At 39.7% G+C, this 22,147-nt stretch overlaps 1 protein-coding gene across 1 annotated transcript in view; it reads right to left on the bottom strand.

The window, feature by feature from the left end:
* The window catches only part of xpnpep2 (X-prolyl aminopeptidase (aminopeptidase P) 2, membrane-bound), a 117,423-nt gene that overhangs the window by 67,345 nt on the left and 27,931 nt on the right, over window positions 1-22,147 (bottom strand). Inside the window, exons 2-6 of the mRNA XM_073058249.1 lie at window positions 12,983-13,068; window positions 10,920-11,030; window positions 9,269-9,332; window positions 5,741-5,848; window positions 5,573-5,650 (exon numbers count right to left, since the gene is read on the bottom strand). Of these exons, the coding sequence (XP_072914350.1) occupies window positions 5,573-5,650; window positions 5,741-5,848; window positions 9,269-9,332; window positions 10,920-11,030; window positions 12,983-13,068 (447 nt within the window). The remainder of the gene's footprint in view (window positions 1-5,572; window positions 5,651-5,740; window positions 5,849-9,268; window positions 9,333-10,919; window positions 11,031-12,982; window positions 13,069-22,147) is intronic.

The following is a 22,147-nucleotide window of genomic DNA, read 5'->3' as shown; positions in this document are numbered from 1 at the left end:
GAAGTTAGAGAAATCAAAGTTCATGCCATCAGGTTGGAGGCTACCCAAACGGAATATAAGGTGTTGTTCCTCCAACCTGAGTGTGGCTTCATCTTGACAGCAGGGGAGGCCATGGATAGACATATCAGATTGGGAATGTGTCGTGGAATTAAAATGTTTGGCCACTGGGAGGTCCTGCTTTCTCTGGTGGACCGAGTGTAGGTGTTCAGTGAAATGGTCTCCCAGTCTGCTTCGGGTCTCACCAATACAAAGAAGGCCACACCGGGAGCACCGGACGCAGTACATCATACCTCCATCCCCCACCAGGAAGGTCTCAAAGCTCTCCACTTCTTTTTGGATTTCAGACCTAACCAGTTCCCCTCTACCACCACTCTCCTCCGTCTAGCGGAATTTGTCCTTACTCTCAATAATTTCTCTTTTAGCTCCTCCCACTTCCCCATGTGGGTCCCAGTTATGCCTGCCTTTTTGTTGGCTTTGTGGAACAGTCCATGTTCCAAGCCTATACGGGTATCCGTCCCACATTTTTCCTTTGCTACATCGACAACTGCATTGGCGCTGCCTCTTGCACGCATGCTGAGCTCGTTGACTTTATTAACTTTGAATCCAACTTTCACCCTGTCCTCAAATTTACCTGGTCCATTTCAGACACCTCCCTCCCCTTTCTTGATCTTTCTGTCTCCATCTCTGGAGACGGCTTATCTACTGATATCTACTATAAGCCTAAGGACTCTCACAGCTACCTGGACTATTCCTCTTCCCACCCTGTCTCTTGCAAAAATACCATCTCCTTCTCGCAATTCCTCCGTCTCCGCTGCATCTACTCTCAGGATGAGGCTTTTCATGCCAGGGTGAAGGAGATGTCTTCCTTTTTTAAACAAAGGGGCTTCCCTTCCTCCACCATCAACTCTGCTCTCAAACACATCTCTCCCATTTCACGCACATCTGCTCTCACCCCATCCTCCCGCCACCCCACTCGGGATAGGGTTCCCCTTGTCCTCACCTACCACCCCACCAGCCTCCTAGTCCAACATATAATTCTCCGTAACTTCTGCCACCTCCAATGGGATCCCACCACCAAGCACATCTTCCCCCCCCCTTCTGCTTTCCGCTGGGATTGCTCCCTTGTCCATTTGTCCCCCCATCCTTTCCCACCAATCTCCCTCCTGGCATTTATCCTTGTAAGCGGAACAAGTGCTATACCTGCCCTTACACTTCCTCCCTCACCACCATTCAGGGCCCCAGAGAGTCCTTCCAGGTGAGGCGACACTTCACCTGTGAGTCGGCTGGTGTGATATACTGCATCCGGTGCTCCCGGTGTGGCCTTCTATATATTGGTGAGACCTGACACAGACTGGGAGACCATTTCACTGAACACCTATGCTCTGTCCACTAGAGAAAGCAGGATCTCCCAGTGGCCACATATTTTAATTCCACATCCCATTCCCATTCTGACATGTCTATCCATGGCCTCCTCTGCTGTCAAGATGAAGCTACACTCAAGTTGGAGGAACAACACCTTATATTCTGTCTGGGTAGCCTCCAACCTGATGGCATGAACATTGATTTCTCTAACTTCCATTAATGCCCCTCCTCCCCTTCTTACCCCACCCCTTATTTATTTATTTATCTATCTATTTATTTATTTATGTATGTATTTATTTATTTATTCCCCCCTCCCATTTCTCTCTCTACCCCTCTCACAATCACTCCTTGCCTGCTCTCCATCTCCCTCTGGTGTTCCCCTCCCCCTTTCTTTCTCCCTAGGCCTCCTGTCCCATGATCCTTTCCCTTCTCCAGCTGAGTTTCCCTTTTGCCAAACAGCTTTCCAGCTATTAGCTTTATCCCTCCCTCTCCTGTCTTCTCCTATCATTTCAGATTTCTACCTCCCCCTCCCACTATCATATCTCTTACTATCTTTTCTTTCAGTTAGTCCTGACGAAGGGTCTCGGCCCGAAGCATCAACTGTACTTCTTCCTATAGATGCTGCCTGGCCTGCTGCGTTCCATCAGCATTTTGTGTGTGTTGTTTGAATTTCCAGCATCCGTAGATTTCCTTGTGTTTGCATTACAACCAGGAATTTGATCAATTTTCCTGAGAATTTTTATTTGTGTATCACAAGCTTTTTTTCACAGTGGAGCCCCCCAAAAAAGACAGGGAAAATTGTAAAGCATGAAAAGCTAAAATTTCAAAAACTGAAATATCAGCAGTTCAAATGTACACATCCCTTTTTGCTCAGTATTTAGTTGAACCACCTCTTGCAGCGATTACCACTAGTAGTATTTTTGGATAAGTCTCTATTAACTATGCACGCTTGCTAGAGTTCCCCATTCCTCCTTGCATTATTGCTCAAACTGTGCCAAGTTTGATGGGGAGTGCCAGTGGAGAGCAATCTTGAGGTCTTGCCAGAGATGTTTGATCAGGTTGAAGTCACGACTATGACTGAGCCACTCAATTCATAAATGTTCTTCGTTGGAAGCCATTGTCGGTCTGACAGTGTGCCCTGCGGTCATGCCCTGCTAAAAGATGACTTCCTCAAAACGTTTAGGATTTATGACAGAGGATAGCAGATTTTTATCCAGGATCTCTCTTTATTTAGCAGCATTTATCTTCCCATCAATCCTGACCAGATTTCTAGTCCCTGCTGCTGAAAAGCATCTCCACAGCATGACTTTACAGTAGGGATGGTGTTACCTGGCTGATGCACAGTATTAGATTTACGCCACACATACCGCTTAGTGTTGAGGTCAAAAGGTTCTACTTTAATCATCTGACCACAAGACCTTCTTCCACATCATTAAGTGATGCTTTGCAAAATCTTTACACCAAGGCTTCCTCCTTGCCACTATTCAATAAGTACACTTCTTGTGCAAGGCCTTAGAGATTGTGGAGCCAGTTGCAGCCACTGGCTTCTGCAGCTCACTCAGAGTGACTGCTGGCATCACAGTAGCTTCTCTTACAAGTGCCATTATTCTCTGGCAACTAAGTTTAGAGGGGCAGCCCGACGTAGACAGTGTGTCTGTGGTTTCACGATGGATTGCACTGAGCTCTAAAGCATGTGCAGTGTCTTTGAGATGGTATTGTACCCTTCCCCACATTTGTGCTTCTCTACTATAATTTTCCTGACTTGTCTTGCATGTTCTTTTGTTGTCACTTTTGTTTGGTTTGTTGAAAATCTACCATACTGTTGAACCTTACAGAGAGAGGGGATATTTATAGTATTCTTATGAATTCTCATGAATTCATTGAAATTGGGTGACCCTCCAATTTTCTACATCAACAAATTGGGTGAGTTGGTAGGGTAATACACAACATTGCGCCTGAGGAAAGTTAGCACAGTAATCACAACAAGGGTGGATACTTCTTCAGCCCAGTTTTGCTTTTTAATTTGTAGCAAATTGTTGGTGGGTTTTGGATTTTTTCCTTTAATTCAACATCATGCAAAATGTTTTATATATTAGCTGAAAAAATCCTACTTAAATATATTTTTAAATTTAGAAATTGAGACTGTAAAATATGAAAATAGTTGTGGGGGCCGAATACTCTTTCAAGGCACTGTATGATCAATTGAAAAGTCATAATTTAAAAAGGGGTTATATTCCATTTAATCCTATCCTTCTAATGCCTACATACTCTGTCCTTTGTTAACTGGTTAGAAATCACATTAGTGTTTTTTTAAACAACTGACCTCAAGATTACTCCTAAAGATTTTCAGTGAGTAAAATGTTTATTTCAAATAACTACATTAAGTTTATGTTTTCTGTCTTGTCTATATCTGGTAGAATGTGTCATTGACCCTTAATTTCTGAATTCTCATCATCTCTATATTGTAGCGATGTACTACATACAGAGCTAGAGACGACACGCAGTCGGTAAGTCGTTTCTAGACTAGTTTATTCAAACTTCGCGGCGCTGGCATTTGATCCCTAGCGCCCACCCTCTCCGGGCGGAAATGATGTCAGAGGTGCATTACCAAAGTCTCCCCCCGCGCGTTGGCTATTTGTGAACTGGTTCGCCTGCGCAGAAAGTGGGTCGCCACAATATACTTTTTGTTAAACTGCCTTCATTTGTTCTTGCATCCAACAAGCCATATGATTCACCTATTTCCCTCAGACTTTCTCAACTTAAGTCTCTCTTTTTCTGCTCCTTCTTACGAGTTTCCTGGCCAACTACCATTCTATTTTTTTTTTCCAACACCGCCCATGCCATCAGTGGTACAGCCAAGGAAATGAATGGAAGAATGGTAGTAAGGGTGCATAGGAAAGTGTTGGTGGGAATTCCGTTTTTTGCTGAGTTAGTAATGATGAATATATGTAGAGGCTGCTCAGACACAAAGTGAGGAATTGGAGATGGTGATAGTGTTGGATTCTGATGTGGGGAGAACTCACCTTGGAAGGAATCTCTCTCTTCGGCTGCCCATCGATTTTCGATGTTGACTCTGAGTCCTGGGCGAGGTTGTATGGAAGACCTGCAGTTGCCCATGCTGCAAGTCTCCCCTCTCCACGCCACCGACGTTGTCCAAGGGAAGGGCATAAGGACCTATAAAACTTGGCACCGGTGCTGTCGCAGAGTAATGTGTGGTTAAGTGCCTTGCTCAAGGACACAACACGCTGCCTCAGCTAAGGCTCGAACTAGCGACCTTCAGATCACTAGACCAATGCCTTAGCCACTTGGCCACTTTTCATAGGAAGTATGAAAAGGAAGATGTGGATTTAGGTTGGACTCAGCAAATAGTCTTTTTTGATCCACATGGTGATACAGTGGATAGTACTGTAGTGCGGCACTAGTTCTTCTGGGTTCAACAGGGTCCTCAAGTGCTCTCTGTGCGGACTATATATGTTCTCTTTGTGACTGTTTTGGTGTTCCTGGATGTGCTGGTTTCTCCTTACATCCCAGAGATGTGTTGGTAGCTTGCTTCGCCACTGTAAGTGGGGAGAATGGATGGGAATGTGAGAGAGAATAGTTTGTAGTGAGTTAAGTGGGAGAATAGCACTGATGGGATTGTTCTGAGAGCTGGCATAGACATAATGGACATAAGGAAATAGAATAAAGTAATATGAGAAATTTCAGTTTCAGTGGTACTAATATATTAAAATTTAAGCAGAGGATAGTGAAATAAATGTCTTTGAAATGGGATGTGCAGTTCCTTCATAATCTTGTTTCTCCTTTTGCTGAGAAAACTCCTCACAATGCAGCCTTGCCCCATCAGGGATTTCAACAAAATAATGGCATTTCAGTCATTAGCAGAAAACATAAACTGAAACTCAGGAACACATGTTTCAAATCTTGAGGGAAGATCAATTTATGGACATAGCGCAATTCAACAGCTGGAAATGGGTGATATTTATGTGTTTCAAGCCATTGAATGAAATTAGCAAAAGTAAGCAAAGATAATCATTCTATGGTTCCACTTTGGGTTCAGTTCAACATTCAGAATGAGGAAGGCTGTACATGAAAATTGGAGTTCCTTGGAAAAATAACTTAGAATTAAATACTTAATTGAGTCTTGATTTAACAATGTTGATGATAAACAGAGTACTGAGAATATAAAACATCTGAAGAACAGTTTTCTTACCAACTGAAAACACAAACGGATCAGCAGCAACTATATCTCCTTCTGATGTTTGTTGCAGAATCCAATTTTCAGTGGTAACTAAAAAAAGCAATATTTATGTTATTATCTAATAATACTGGGCCATTCAAAAATTGCATATATAAGCCACTTATTGATGATGGGGCTTACTTTCTTCTCGGATGAGCTGCCAGTTGCAGTCCATCTGACGTTCAGCTTGAATCCAATAACGTCCATCTGTCTGGAGTATTGCACTTGTCTTACTAACAACCGCTGTGCCTATGAATCAATCAGACAGGCAAACTCCTGAGGAAGCAATCTGTTTGATTGGAACCCTGCAGTAAATTGTGGCACTTTACAAATGGAAGGGGGAACATTCTTCTTCAGACACACATGTTAATTGTGCATATATAACAGTAGATGCATGTTGTGTTCTCTTTCCAACATTGGGTTCAGTATAATTGAACTTTAGAGGCAAGGGATAAGCTTGTGGCCAAGAATGAATTTTTGCTCTAAGTGATTTTCAGTTAATTTGTCTCTGCAAAGAATGAGAACTCAGACTTATATAGCGTGTTTCATGACTGTGTTTAGTCCAACATGCCCAATGAAATGCAATGGAAATGCAACGATTACCATTAATTCCAAAATATATGGGGCAATTGATATTGTGAAAATGCCTAGATAATCTTGTCCTTTGAAAGTGATTCTCTCTGAGGGACAAATATTGCCCAGGAAAATGTACCATTCATTGAATAATACCATAAGGCTCTCTTTATCCATACTGTGAGGCAGACTAGGCTTGGAATTATCTTCTCTTCAAAGATGGCATCTCCGCCGTGCTGCGCTCAGTGCTGGCATCAGTTATGTTCTGTCATCTGCAGAGCTGGATTTGAGTTATAACTTACTAACTCAGAGATGGGATTGTGATAATGGAGCAGTGAGCGTATTTTAATATGCCTTATTTGTCCATTCAACTAATGAAAAAAAGAACAGTTTGAAAGTTTAAAAGAGTTTACAGTTGTAAGATTACCCTTGATGACTGATCAAAGTTATTGCTTTAATATTGAGATATGTCAATGTGAAAGTGTATAGTGGGACTATAAATCCCTGGTACACCCAGGGAATACACAGTAAAATTTCAAACAGCTCCGTTTGTCAGGGCACTGAAATATATAGAAGCCATTAATTACAGAAACTGTAAAATATAAGTTTTATCCTGTCAAAAGGAATTCTATGAACATCAACATTTACAGCCAACATTAAAGTGATGAAGAACCATATTTAAAGCTGTAGCTTCTATAATGAAGTAAAAGTTAACAACAAGAAATATAGTTTGAACCCAACGTAATATAGAAGACATGGTAGTTAATCATATGATAGAAATTGCAACTGAAAGTAGGACAACATGAAAATAGATAGTTACAATTGGTGAGGTTTATTAGAGCTTAAAGCTTTGGCGGAAACTACCTTAACAGAAGAGATTTAACAGAGGGCTGGCATTTTGTGATTAGGATGTCTCTAAAAAGCAACCGTCATTGAAAGGAGTTAGACATTCTCTTTATTGGAGTGGAGAACTGTAGAAGATGGAAGTCCAAAACAAAATCATAAAATGCTTAAATCATCAGCAAATCAGGCAGCAGAGAAACAGAGTCAGTGTTTCAATTCAAGGGTCGTTGTTCAGAACTGGAAAAGTGGAAAAACAAATGCATTGTAAATTACAGAGAGGGGTGGGGGAGGAGGTGATGTGGTATGGCACCGGGAACACGAAGAATATATATGTTCATAGATCATGGTTGTTATTGTAACAAGGCTTTAATAATGTAGTCTGAATGAAAGATAGAAGTGAGAGAGAAAAGAAAACAAATAGAGATGAAAAGTTGAAGCTACATCTCTGTCTTCTCTTTTCCAGATAGGCAATGGAAAAATCTAGCCAACATTTGGCAACAGTATTTTGAATAAAATGATTGTAAGATATTTTCAAGGTGTAATGGGAGATAAAGGGAGATAATATCACTGGAGGTGGAATCCAGGACTAGGAGACCTACGATCTGTTCTTTGAACTTCCGTAACAACCCTCAGTGCAATTAAAGCACACGTGGATAGTGGTAAATCTGCAGGTAAAGGAATAATGTTGATGTTCTGTCTAATCTGCAACAGGGAAACAGAATGCCAATGCATTTTAAACTGTTTATTTGATTGATGGTGTTCTTTAAACCAGTAAGGAGGGAAGCAGCTATTTCACATTATAGAAAGAATATGCAATAAGAGAATATCAGCTGTACCAGAAGTAAAAGAAATGCAACAGAACAAATGATTGCTTCAAGTATTTAGAAAGTAAATCAAAGGTTAGGTATAAGAGGTAAAAGTTCAATGCATATACTTAATAATAATAAGGATTTCTATTCTGGTTCAGTACTGGGTTTCATTCAGGTCGAATGCAGAGAACCCTGAAGGAGAGAGGCTACAATGAAATGAATATCTGTTATTTACCAATTATTGTCTCCACTCTATTACTTCAACTATTTCTTTCCAGTTAATCTATAACTGTATCTTGTATTGGAATAATTTAAAATGATGACCACTTTGTACTTTCAACATTTATATCTGCATTTGGTGTGAGTGGTAAAGGGGGTACTTTGATTAAGACTGTATGCATATTTTGTTTATTATTCTAGTAACTTAAGAAATGTAACTAATCAAATGGTAATATCTTTGAAATGTTTCTTGGTCATGACTAATTAAAGTGAAATATTTCAGAACAAAATCATTTTTTCTGAACAAAGTTAACAAATTTCATGATGCATGCCGGTGATAATAAACCTGATTCTGATTCTGATTCTTTTTGCTTCCAGCTTGATGCCGAAGTTATGAAAGTTTGCTGAATACATTTTGAGTGCTCTAATCCATTGGTTAGTATGTTATCTATAAACCTGATCTGCTTATTCGACATTTTATTAATTAATGTTTAGCAGAATTCAGTCAAGTTCCTGTGGCTGCTGCTCATTTTCTTCTTTGGCTTGGAGATAAGACAGACAGACAGACATACTTTATTGATCCCGAGGGAAATTGGGTTTCGTTACAGTCGCTCCAACCAAGAATAGTGTAGAAATGTAGCAATATAAAACCATAAATAATTAAATAATAATAGGTAAATTATGCCGTGGAAATAAGTCCAGGACCAGCCTATTGGCTGTTAACTGAGAATTGTTTTTACTCTATTCCAGTATCCAGTAGGCTCATCAGAAAACCCTGAGCTTCACAAACTAGTCAATTTTACCTAAGGTGCTTTGTGAAGAAGAACCTTATGTAATTTCATAATCATGAAAGACAGATCAATATTTTGGAAGTTACCTGCAAGTTTACTCCCGCTTTAGCAAAGAACACCATCCTATAACAAACCTGAAATATATGTTTGCTTGAGGTTCAGATTTTGGTATTTTCCATCTTCCTGAACATTTTCATGTGTACAACAGTACTTCTTGCTATTTTCAGCATATGACCCACTGCAGCATTATACCATGATACTAGTAATAATTTGATTTTACAGAATTTATGTTTTTTTTCCTTTAGTCCTTAAGATCTTGCATGCGTTTGGTGTATTCTTGGAAGAAGATAGCATTTCCATATGGAGATTTGAATAAAACAATCACTCCTTAAATGTTAGAACAGACAGAATACCCAGACTGTTATTAGTATTACCTGCACTTCCGGTGAATCCCGTCATCCAAGCTCTTCTTGCATACCGAGGGCCAATATACTCATTCTGAAAAAAATATACAGATCTTTTTCCTAAACATCCTCAGGGATAGTTCATATTGTTTGTCATTATTGCAACTTTAACTCTGGTTTATGCCAAAATTATAGGGATTATTTGGGCCAGTAACCAATTGTCTTCTGAATATCTGTAGGAACAACATTTTCCTCAAATTATTGAGAAATGATTTGTTTTATTTTTTTTTAAACTGTTTTTGTGCTTTTTTACTACACCTTCAATTACATTTCATAAGGTTCCAATGACTTAAACTAGAATATGTGCAGTGGATGATGTTGTAATAAATTCCCTAACTTAGATAATTCATCATTGATGTAACTGAAACATGATTCCTTCCAGTTAAAAATATGTCCAGCCAGTAATCTTTTTATACAATATTACAATGATTAGAAGTATGACTAGATTAAAGATAGTGTGTGACAGAACATCTTCAAGGAGCATTGTCTCAAAAAGGCAGTGCCCGTCAATAAGGACCCCCACCACCCAGGACATGCCCTCTTCTCATTACTACCCACAGGATGGAGGTACAGAAGTCTGAAGGCACACACTCAGTGATACAGGAATAGTTTTTTCCCTTCCAGTTTCTGAATGGGTATTGAACCCATGAACACTACCTCACTACTTTATTATTTCTATTTTTGCACTACATATTTAATTAACTATTCTATATATATATATATATATATATATATATATATATATATACAATTCATATTTTTCTCTATTATTATGTATTGCTTTATACTGCCGCCACAAAGTTAACAAATTTCATGATGTATGCTGGTGATATTAAACCAGATTCTGAGAAGAACTCTAATCAGTGGTGTCCTGGTATCAGACATGTGTTGGTGCGTGGCCAAGTGGTTAAAGTGTTCGTCTAGTTATCTGAAGGTCGCTAGTTCGAGCCTTCGCTGAGGCTTGCGTGTGTGTCCTTGAGCAAGGCACTTAACCACACATTACTCTGCGACGACACTGGTGCCAAGCTGTATGGGTCCTAATGCCCTTCCCTTGGACAACATTGGTGGCATGGAGAGGGGAGACTTGCAGCTTGGGCGACTGCCGGTCTTCCATAAAAAAAACCTTGCCCAGGCTTGTGCCCTGAAAACAAGGTGCAAATCCGTGGTCTATCAAGACTAACGGAGGCCTACACACACTACAGTATCTCTCTATCTCTCAGTATCACACTACACACGTTCTCTCTCGATATCAGTCAACCATCCACAAATTGCACAATCCTACAGATCACTGCAACAGATCACTGGCCTCTAAATTCAACGAGTTATTATCATATGTTGTCATCAGTGGCACTCCAATGTTAGGCCATATCAGTGTAGGAAAATATAAAATATGTTCTGAGTTTCAAAGAACTTGGAAGCTGAATAGTGTATTTCATTCCTTCAAATTCTTTAAGAAAGATAGATATTAATGATCAATCCAAAAAAGTGATGCCAGTGTATGACCTTCAGTCTATGAGTCCAAAGTTTATAACAAAGGCAGGATGTGCATATCATAAGCCGGTCACATAATTTTAAATTAGACAGACAAATAAATATTTTAAAGAATGGTTTGCAAACTCACCAAATGAGGGTCAGTCGCAGGAATCACATACACACTGATGTTTTGTGCATCCATCAAATTGCGGAGAGCATTTAAACGAATTGTGGTATTGACCACTGTGGGAGGCAGGTACTAGATATAGAAAAATGCATAATGACCTGATAGTTAAGATGATAATTTTTTTAATTAACTGTATGTAACAAAATTAGTACTCTATCAAGTAAACAATGATGGTCAAGTATTTCAGTCTGTGGTATTTTTCATTTATTGAAAGGAAAATGGTCCTGTTAATATTGCAGTCCCTCTACAACCAGACCTGCGGTGGGTATGTCAGGCAGCTCATGTAATACAATCTGCACAAGACAATGATCTTAGAGTTTGATCTTCTATATAATGAGTAATTGATTTCAGCCAATTTTGGTTCCTGACACTCTAGTCAGCGAAAACAACCCAGGTTTATCCAGCCTGTCATGATAGCAGATGCCCTCTATGCCACGCAACGTTCTGGTAACCTCTTCTGCACCTTCTCCAAAGCTTCAACATCCTGCTTATAGTGGGGCAACCAGAACTGTACACAATACTCAAGATGTGACCTAACCAGAGTTTTATAAAGTCTTTTAACAAAATCCAAGGAAGGCACATTCTATATCAAAGATTAAATTTCACAATCCTCTGCCAAATATAAATCTTAGTTTTATAATTTCTAATTATGACATTCAGTTTCATTTCTTCTACTGACCCCAACAAATTGATAACTTTTGGGAATCAGAAAAAACGTTGCAGATGCTGGAAACTTACAACCAAAATGGAGAAATTTGGAAATACTTCCTTTGTCTGTGGGAAGAGAAACTAAATGGTTTAAGCTGAGGATGCTTCATCAGAAGCAATTAAATGATTTTCCAGGTAACTTTTGGACTTTAAAGTGATTTGCATTATCTGTAGCTATTGCAGACATTCTATTAAGAAGCAGTGAACAGAGACATATTAGCTGTGGTATGATGTCAGGATAGTTACAGTGCTGCAAAATAAATTCTTAGCCTTATAATTGAAGTTATTAATTTTGTATTTATTTGAATTTGTATTTTGTTCTTACACATACTCAGAAATTTCTTCATCTTTAATAAACTCATAATATCATTTGCTTACTTTGCTGTTACTGGCGTTAGTGTTAAAAATTATGTAATTGATCTCACTCTGACCTAAATGCTGCAATCTTTATGTGTGGGCATTAGTATTAAATATAACATTGAAGCATCTTAAGAATTTTAGTGTAATCTAAGGATTCAGACTGAATTTTACAGAAAATATTTGGCTTGCTACATTCATTTTCCACATCTCACCCTTTCATTACTTGCAGTCTATTCCCCCACCCACTCCACCCCCAATACTTCAGACAGGCATTTCTTAAATGCCACAAATTTGCTTTTCAAACAGGACATGAAATAGCTTTCTCCTGCATGATTGGTTCTCCTGTAATCAACTTAACTTACTTTCTCGAGAAAAAGGAGAGGAAAGAGAGGCTTCTCAAAATTTTGCCAGAAGATTTCTTCTGTAGCTTTGGGTAGAGTGCTAAACCCTAATTTAAGAGCTTTGGATTCAGTTTTAAAATTATGTTAACTAATAATTAATCATTAGCGTTCATATAATATGAGAAGGGGTGGAATGAGAAAGCACAGAGTTCACTTCTCAGGTTGTTACTTTCCATGGGCCTCCTCTCCAAGGGAACACAATAAAACTCCAGGATATTTATCCATCCTTGAAATACAGAAAATCTACAGTATGATAGTAGCCATCATTCTCAATGATACTAGACATAAAGGAATGCACGTGATCATGCAGGGACTGGAGGCAAATGAATCGCAAGCAGTCAAATAGGTTTCATTTAATTCGGTGGCATGGTCTTGCAGGCATCTTGGGCTGAAGGGCCTGTTCCTGTGTTATACTGTTCTATGTTCTGTAGAAAATATGATAACTCAAATATCTCAGAAATTTTCTCAGTTTACAACCTTATCCCTTAGGTCACTGACATAACCAGTTTCTAATGTGTCTCTTTTTTCTAAGAGTTAGGTATCTTGGCTACTTACTGGAGGGTTTGCAGTACAATTTCTCACCAGACCTGCATTACTTTTATCCGAATGGAATGGATGACCGCTTGCCAGCAGAAGTAAACCTAGAAAAAATGACCCGCAGATAGATTAATATTATGAACTGGTTGACCCCAGTGGATTCAAGGATTAGGTGGGACAGAGTTTGTCAAATGTGTTCAGAAAAGTTTCCTTAATCAGTGCGTAGAAGTTCCAACAAGCGAGTGTGTGATTCTTGATCTGCTACTAGAGAATGAGTCGGGGTAGGTGACAGAAGTTGGTGTAGGGGAACACTTTGCATCTAGTAATCACAATACCATTATTTTTAAACAAAATATAGAAAAAAGATAGATTCACAGATTGAGATTCTAAATTGGAGGAAGGCTGATTTTGATGGCACGTGAAAGGATCTGGCAAGAGTGGATTGGGACAGGCTGTTTTCTGGCAAAGGTGTGCTTGGTAACTGGGAGGCCTTCAAAAGCAAAAATTTGAGAGTACAGAGTTTGTATGTGCCTGTCAGATTTAAGAGGTAAGGTGTAAGGAACCTTGGTTCTCACAAGGTAGTGAGGCCCCGTTTAGGAAAAAAAGGAGGCACATATTAGGAACAAATGAGGTGCTGATGGAGTATAACAAAAATGCAAGAGAACACTTAGGAAATAAATCAAGAGGAATGAAAGAAGTCATGGGGTTGCTCTTGTAGATATAGTGAAGGAAATTCCTAAGGGATTCTACAGATATGTTAGAGCAAAAGGATTGCAAAGAACAAAAATCGTCCTCTGGAAGATCAGAATGGTTTGCAGTCAAAAGAGGTGGGGGAGATCTGAAATAATTTTTTGCGTCTGTATTTACTCAGAAGACAGACAGAGTCTATAAAGGTGAGATAAAGTGGCATCAACTTCATGGACCCCGTACAGATTACAGAGGAGAAGGTCTTTGTTAACTTGAGGTGAAACAGGGTGGATAAGTCCCCAGGGCCTGACTAGGTGTTATGTTGGACCCTACGGGAGGCAAGTGCAGAAATTGCTGGGGCCTTAGCAGCGATATTCAAATCATCCTTAACAACAGGAGAGGTACCAGAGGATATGGCGATAACCAGTGTTGTCCTGCTGTTTAAGAGAGGCTCTAAAAATAAACTGGGAAATGATAGGCCAGTGAGTCTGACATCACTAGCGGGAAAGAAATTGGAAGGTATTCTAAGGGACCAGATATGTAAGTACTTGTATTGGCATGGATTGATTAAAGATGGCATGATAGGTCCTGTCTAACCGATCTTATAGTTAAAAGTACATTTATTATCAAAGTATGTATACATTATACAACCTTGAGATTCGCCTCCTAACAGGCAGCCACAAAACAAAGGCACCAAAAAAGAAACTCTAAAACGAAGACCGTTGAACATCTAATGTGTAGTGAATGGAACCATCATGCAGACAGTAACTGCAAGCAAATAGCATTTCTGAACAGAAGTCTCCAAGAGAGTCCCATAGTTCATCGCAGAGTTGAGTAAATGCTGTGGGGCAGCAATCTGAACTGGCCCCCACTTTGCCTCAGGACTCCTACATCCTGACCTTTTCAATCTGGCCTGGCACTTAACTCTTTGTTCGAACATCAGGTTCTGCTGCTTCAAGATGTACTGGCCCGTACATCACCTCGGGCCTCAATACCCTGACCTTTTCAATCTGGCCTGACACTTCAATCTCTATCCAAGTTTTTTGAGGAAATCACCAGGCAAAGTGGTGGATGTTGTCAACGTGGGCTTTAGCAAGGCAGTTGACAAGGTCCTGCATTGGAGCTTGATAAAGAAGGTTCAGTTGCTCACCATTCAAGGTGAGCTTGTGCTACAGATTTAATGTAAACATTTCCTGAGTTGTATGCTGCCTCTCATTATAAATGGAAGGCATTCTCCTTGGGGAAGCCCAGCATATGGCTCCTGCTGTTGAAAATCACCACTTAGTGAATCCTCACCCTTGTCTTCGTCCCCTTGCTCCTGGTCACGTGGTTATTTACCCTGGTCCTCATGTTTCCTCTCCTTGGTCAATTAATGTAAGGAATGGCTGAGTTTGTCTGATTGCCAATTCCCGCAGTACAGAGTAACCACTACAAAGAAAGACGCCCTGGTTGTACAGCACTGCCAGACTGGAGCAGACAGAGTCATTCATTTAAGGCCACCTCACTGTGGTATCCATTTATCTCCCGTACTGGCTTGGTTATTATTGTAGATTTTCTCAGCTGGTGTTTTTGCACCTCCAAGTAGAAGGGTCAGCCACATGAGCAGGGGTAGCCCTTGCTCCCCCTCCTCCTGATAAATAAAGCACAACGTTCTCTGGTAAGTGAGCTGCTAGACTTAGAATTAATCATTAGAAAGCTAAGTCTAGCAGCTCACTTACCAGATAAAGTTATCTTTCATTTATCATTCACTGATAAATTAATCATTAGAAAGATCCTGTGATGATCTACCACTAACTGGACGTTTTAAAAACGTATTCCTTTCCAGCTGAAGAATATACACAAGTTGTGTTTTATTTCGGTAATATAACAATGTTGCAGATCGCCATAATGTTGCCTGTGAAGGCTGGATAAAAAAAGTGGATCAAATACTGTTGACTGAATTTCCCTGTGTATTGCTATGTTGACACTGACGTTGGTGGTCCCAGCCTGACTTTTGATACGTTGCAAGTTCTCCACATTGTTGTAATACAACACAGCTAGTGTGATGCTTACAGACTGCGACAAATTGCCCATACACTACAAAGATAATCTTTCACTGCTACGGGCAGAAGTTCCCACTTGCTTCAAAAAGGCAACAATTATACCAGTGCCAAAGAAGAATAATGTGGGCTGCCTTAATGATTATCGCCCGGTAGCACTCACATCGACAGTGATGAAATGCTTTGAGAGGTTGGTCATGACTAGACTGAACTCCTGCCTCAGCAAGGACCTGGACCCATTACAATTTGCATATCGCCACAATAGATCAACGGCAGACACAATCTCAATGGCTCTTCATACAGCTTTAGACAACCTAGACAACACAAATACCTACGTCAGATGCTGTTCATCGACTATAGCTCAGCATTTAACACCATCATCCCCACAATCCTGATTGAGAAGATGCAGAACCTGGGCCTCTGTAACTCCCTCTGCATTTGGATCCTAGACTTCCTAACCGGAAGACCACAATCTGTGCAGATCGGTGATAACATATCCTCCTCGCGGGCGATCAACACTGGCGCACCTCCGTGGTGTGTGCTTAGCCCACTGCTCTACTCCCTGTATACACATGACTGTGTGGCTAAGCATAGCTCAAATAATATTTACAAATTAGCTGACAATACAACCACTGTTGGTAGAATCTCAGGTGGTGACGAGAGGGTTAACAGGAGTGGGATATGCCAACTATTGTAATGGTGCCGCAGAAACAACCTGGCACTCAACATCAGTAAAACGAAACAGCTGATTGTGAGACTTCATGAAGGGTAAGACGAAGGAACACATGCCGCCCCTCACAGTGGGATCAGAAGTGGAGAGAGTGAGCACCTTCAAGTTCCTGGATGTCAAGATCTCTGAGGATCTAACTTGGACCCAACATATCGATGTAGTCATAAAGAAGGCAAGACAGTGGCTATATTTTATTAGAAGTTTGAAGAGATTTGGCATGTCAACAATTACACTCAAAACCTTCTATAGTTGTACTCTGGAGAGCATTCTGATAGGCTGCATCACTGTCTGGTATGGAGGGGCTACTGCACAGGACCGAAAGAAGCTGCAGGAGGTTGTAAATCTGGTCAGCACCACCCTGGGCACTAGCCTACAAAGTACCCAGGACATCTTTAGGGAGCGGAGTGTCAGAAAGGCAGTGTCCATTATTAAGGACCTCCAGCACCCAGGGCATGCCCTTTTATCACTGTTACCATCAGGTAGGAGATACAGAAGCCTGAAGACACACACTCAGCAATTCAGGAACAGCTTCTACCCCTCTGCCATCTGATTCCTAAATGGACATTGAAGCTTGGACTTTATGTCACTGTTTTTCAATATACAGTATTTCTGTTTTTGCACATTTAAAAAAATTCAAAATACATAATTGATTTACTTGTTTATTTATTATGTTTTATTTTATTTTATTTATTATTATTTTTTTCCTCTCTCAATTAGATTATGTATTGAATTGAGCTGCTGCTGCTAAGTTAACAAATTTCATGTCACATGCCGGTGATAATAAACCTGATTCTGATTCTGTATGAATTTACTGATGGACCTTCAACTGCAAGGCATTTTCTGAAAAAAAATCTTTCTCGAGATAAATTTCTAAACTATAGTCAATTTAAAATTTGTTCAGAAGACAGTCTGAGTTTGCAGCAGTGGAAGCCCTTAAGGAAAGTTTATTTATGCAAAACATACCAATAGAAGGAAGGGAAAATGAGCTAACATTTAAATCAGTAGAGATTGCAAACAACATCATCATTCTTAGGTACAGCAAGTATAATTTTATACTTGAATTTCTTTTCCTAGTTGTACAAACTGCTATCATTGTAGAGTTAACATCTAATCAGTACATTGCCTTGCTTAAAATCAAAGATCAGAGTATTTCATTGGTCAGAGACTATCAGACAAGATACCAAGTGATGTTGACCTTTGAATCATTTATCAGTTAATTAAATCCAGCAATGTCTTTTATTGTCTTTTGATTGTTTTATTTAATGGCTTGGCAGAATTTTAGTAAAGCATTCTGCAGCATTTTATAGATTAAGAACATAAAATTGTTCAAGGGTCTTGGAATTCATGGTGTCAAGTTCAGGCCAATGTGGAGAATCAGAGAGCAGATTTTAATTCTTTTACTTCATACATCAATATATTCCATAAAGCAGTAATAAACCATGGCAAGTCTTTACATTTCTTTTATACTTCTTTCAGATATTCAGGTTTATTAACTCATGCCAGATTTTACAATGTTTTCCTATCTTCCAGGAGTTGAATGTTCTTCCTCACTATCGCTTAAGGTTAGTTTCATAAACACTGGTGCCAAGCGCTTAATCTCCTACAATGACGAAGGTTAGAAAGTTGAATAGAGTTTGTGAGAAGTCCCAAGTAAACATCACACGATGGATGAAATGTTTTGATCTTGTGTCTCCTGTTTCTATTTATGTATTCATTAGAATGTGTGTATCTGCAACATGTCCATCCCCAAAGGCCCTGAGAAGATGAGCCAACTTCTTCAACCATGATTGTTCTTCGACTGAAAGAACACTATGAAACTGACAGGAAGGAATTCTACACTTAATATTTATTAATATTAAAACAATGTCACATATTTCCAAGTCCAAATGATGTGTGAGATGAAGGGCTCCTGAATGTAATGATGTGCACAGATGCCAGCTGCACTTGTTCTTTTTTGGGATAGAGATCAGTAGTCAAGGCAGGTAACTACACTACAGATAATTGAATCAATAATGCAAAATTAAAAGTCCTTCAGTGCTCACCAAGAAAAGACCATAGAAAATACAAGAGTTCAATGCCTAATCCACAAATGTGATGGAATTACCAGAGAAATGTACACTGCTATCTCCGATTGTTTGATTCATCTACCTAAATGTACAACTGTTGTTGTACATTTTCAACAGTTGTGTAAATGAAGAATTTGGATAAAATAGGTCCCAATCCTTACCATATAAAGTGTTCAGATAAGTATTAAACTAAAGGAATGTTCAATTTACTAGATACCTCTCAAAACCTAGTTTATTTGGAGTTTCAGCCACTAGCAGTACATATAAAGGATGCACTACTACAGTAAATCACCAAATTTCCTCTTAAAGTTCTCCCAATCCCATTACATTTATCACCAAGGTGATTAACAAAAACATGCCAATATTCTGGTTTTCCAAAGCACATACCATCTCGACTTCAACAGCAGAGAAATAATCATTGAATCGTCAGCATCATAGAATCACAGAAGTTACAATGCCAAAAGAAGACAAATTAACCCATCACATTTGTGTCAGTAGGAAAAAAACTCTTAAACGCATCCCATCTTCCAACATTTTCTGTGTCACTGCTCTTCAAGTACCCATTCCAGTATTAATGAAATATTCTAAGAGTTTCTCATCTCCACATTAATCCTTTTTTCTTAATTCATTTTTCCTGATTCATTTTACTCTTAATTCATTTTTCCTGATTTCATCTCCCTACCAAGGGAAATAGGACTTTCCTACTTACTCCTCATAATTCTATATACAATAGACAATAGACAATAGGTGCAGAAGTAGACCATTCGGCCCTTCAAGCCTGCACCGCCATTTTGAGATCTTGGCTGATCATCTACTATCAATACCCGGTTCCTGCCTTGTCCCCATATCCCTTGATTCCCCTAACCATACGATACCTATCTAGCTCCTTCTTGAAAGCATCCAGAGAATTGGCCTCCACTGCCTTCCGAGGCAGTGCATTCCAGACCCCCACAACTCTCTGGGAGAAGAAGTTTTTCCTTAACTCTGTCCTAAATGACCTCCCCTTATTCTCAAACCATGCCCTCTGGTACCGGACTCTCCCAGCATCTGGAACATATTTCCTGCCTCTATCTTGTCCAATCCCTTAATAATCTTATATGTTTCAATCAGATCCTCTCTCAATCTCCTTAATTCCAGCGTGTATAAGCCCAGTCTCTCTAACCTCTCTGCGTAAGACAGCTCTGACATCCCAGGAATTAACCTTGTGAATCTACGCTGCACTTCCTCTACAGCCAGGATGTCCTTCCTTAACCCTGGAGACCAAAACTGTACACAATACTCCAGGTGTGGTCTCACCAGGGCCCTGTACAAATGCAAGAGGATTTCCTTGCTCTTGTACTCAATTCCCTTTGTAATAAAGGCCAACGTTCCATTAGCTTTCTTCACTGCCTGCTGCACTTGCTCATTCACCTTCAGTGACTGATGAACAAGGACTCCTAGATCTCTTTGTATTTCTCCCTTACCTAACTTTACACTGTTCAGATAATAATCTGCCTTCCTGTTCTTACTCCCAAAGTGGATAACCTCACACTTATTCACATTAAACGTCATCTGCCAAGTATCTGCCCACTGACCCAGCCTATCCAAGTCACCCTGAATTCTCCTAACTTCCTCATCACATGTCACACTGCCACCCAGCTTAGTATCATCAGCAAACTTGATTAAACCTTGATTAAGTCTGCTCTTAACTTCCTCTGTTCCAAAGAAGACTCCCCAAGTTTAACCAATCTTTCTTTACAGTTACAATTTTCCAATCTCAGCATTAACTCTGTAAATCACTTCTACATCCTCTCTACATGTTTTGTGCAACACAGTAGGGACCAGGATTTCATGCAATATTCAGGCTGAAGTTTAACAACATATCTTCCAGAAAGAAACTTTCTTCCTTTGGACTTAAGGTCTCAGGTATTAAAGTACAGAATCTCTCTGGATTTTTAATAATGTAGTTTACCTGCCTTAATATCTCAAGCAATTTAGGACAAACACAACAACACTGTGAGATTTCATCAGCACAGCAATTCACAAAGATGTCCACCGTCTACCCAGGATAGGAAACAGATATAGTCATTTAAGTGTGTGGCTCATCCACAGCAATGATAAGAATAACTTCATTTGAGATGAATGACTCACTTTCTGATTCCTCAAAATGTCTATATATTCGAACATCCAACATTTATCAAGTAGCAAGTGCTCAACTACACCTAAATAATGTCTATTGAGAACCAGCTGAAATAGCTGGAGTGATAGGCTTGGATGTCACCATTGTGGAAATTTATATTTATTGAAATATCTCAATATATACATTTCTGGATAGGATTGGTCTCATTGAAGAGTCCTGACTAGGTTTGTCCCATTGAGGTGGGTAAAAGATGGTTGGGTAAAGGAATCATAGTTGACAAAAGATGTGGAACATCTAGTCAAGAGGAAGAAGGAATAACACTTAAGGTTTAAGAAGCAAGGATCAAACAGGGCTCTTGAGAGTTACACAGATACTAGGAAGGAGTTTAAGAACTCACTTAGCAAAGCTAGAAGGGCATATGAGAAAGCCTTGGTGAGTAGGATTTAGGAAAACCCCAGGCATTCTACACGTACATGAAGAACAGAAGGATAACTAGAGTGAAGGTACGAATGCTGAGGGATGAAAGGGGAAACATGTGCCTCGGACTGGAGGTGGTAGGGGGATCATTAATGAATGCTTTCCTTTAATATTCAATGGAGAAAGTAAAATAGACAAATGTAAGGTTGGTGTAAAACTGACTGATGTGATGGAACATGTTGACATTAAGAAAGAGGATGCGCTGTAAGTTTTGAACAGCATTAGGATGGATATATTCCTGGGGCTGAGTGGGAAAAACCCTAAGGTTACTGTAAGAGGTGAAGGAAGAGATTGATGTGTCTTTGGTGCTAATCTTTGTGTCCTCACTGACCATAGGGCTAGAGTCAGAGGATTGGAGGGTGGAAAATGTTTTTCCTTTGTTCAAGAATAGTAATAGGTGTAACCTTGGGAATGAAAGACCAGTGAGATTTATGTCAGTGGTGGGCAAACTATTAGAGAGCATTCTCAGAAACTGGACTTATAATTATTAGGAGAACCATAGTCTGATTAGAGATATTCAGCATGAACCTGACAATTCTTCGGGGAAATGACAAAACATATCACTGAAGGCAGACCAATAAATGGGGTATATATGGGTTTTAGTAAACCATTTGACAAGGTTCTCATGGTAGGCTGATACAAAGAGCCAGGAGGCATGGGATCTAGGGAAACTTGGTCACTTGGATTTAGATTTGGTTTGCCCACAGAAGGCAGAGTGTGGCAGTAGGTGGAGGGTATTCCACAGAGATCTGTCCTGGGACCCCTGCTCATTGTAATTTTTATAAATGACTTGGATGAGGGAATGGGAGGGTAGGTTAGTAAGCTTGCAGATAATACAAAGGTTGGTGGTGTTGTAGATAGTGTAGAAGGTTGTCATAGGTTACAATATTATGTTGATAAGGATACAGAGCTGGGCAGAAAAGTGGCAGATGGAGTTCAATATGAAAAGTGTGAAGAGAGTCACTTTGGAAGGTCAAACATGAAGGCAGAATGCAGGGTTAATAGCTGTTTCCTCTGTCCTCTGGGTTAAAACTCTTCCACTATAGGAAACCTCCTCTCCATCAA

Source organism: Hemitrygon akajei, chromosome 10 (genome assembly GCF_048418815.1).
Source record: "Hemitrygon akajei chromosome 10, sHemAka1.3, whole genome shotgun sequence".
Taxonomy (NCBI): Eukaryota; Metazoa; Chordata; class Chondrichthyes; order Myliobatiformes; family Dasyatidae; genus Hemitrygon; species Hemitrygon akajei.
Note: the sequence above shows the minus strand (reverse complement) of the source record. Positions and strands in the feature narration are given on the sequence as shown.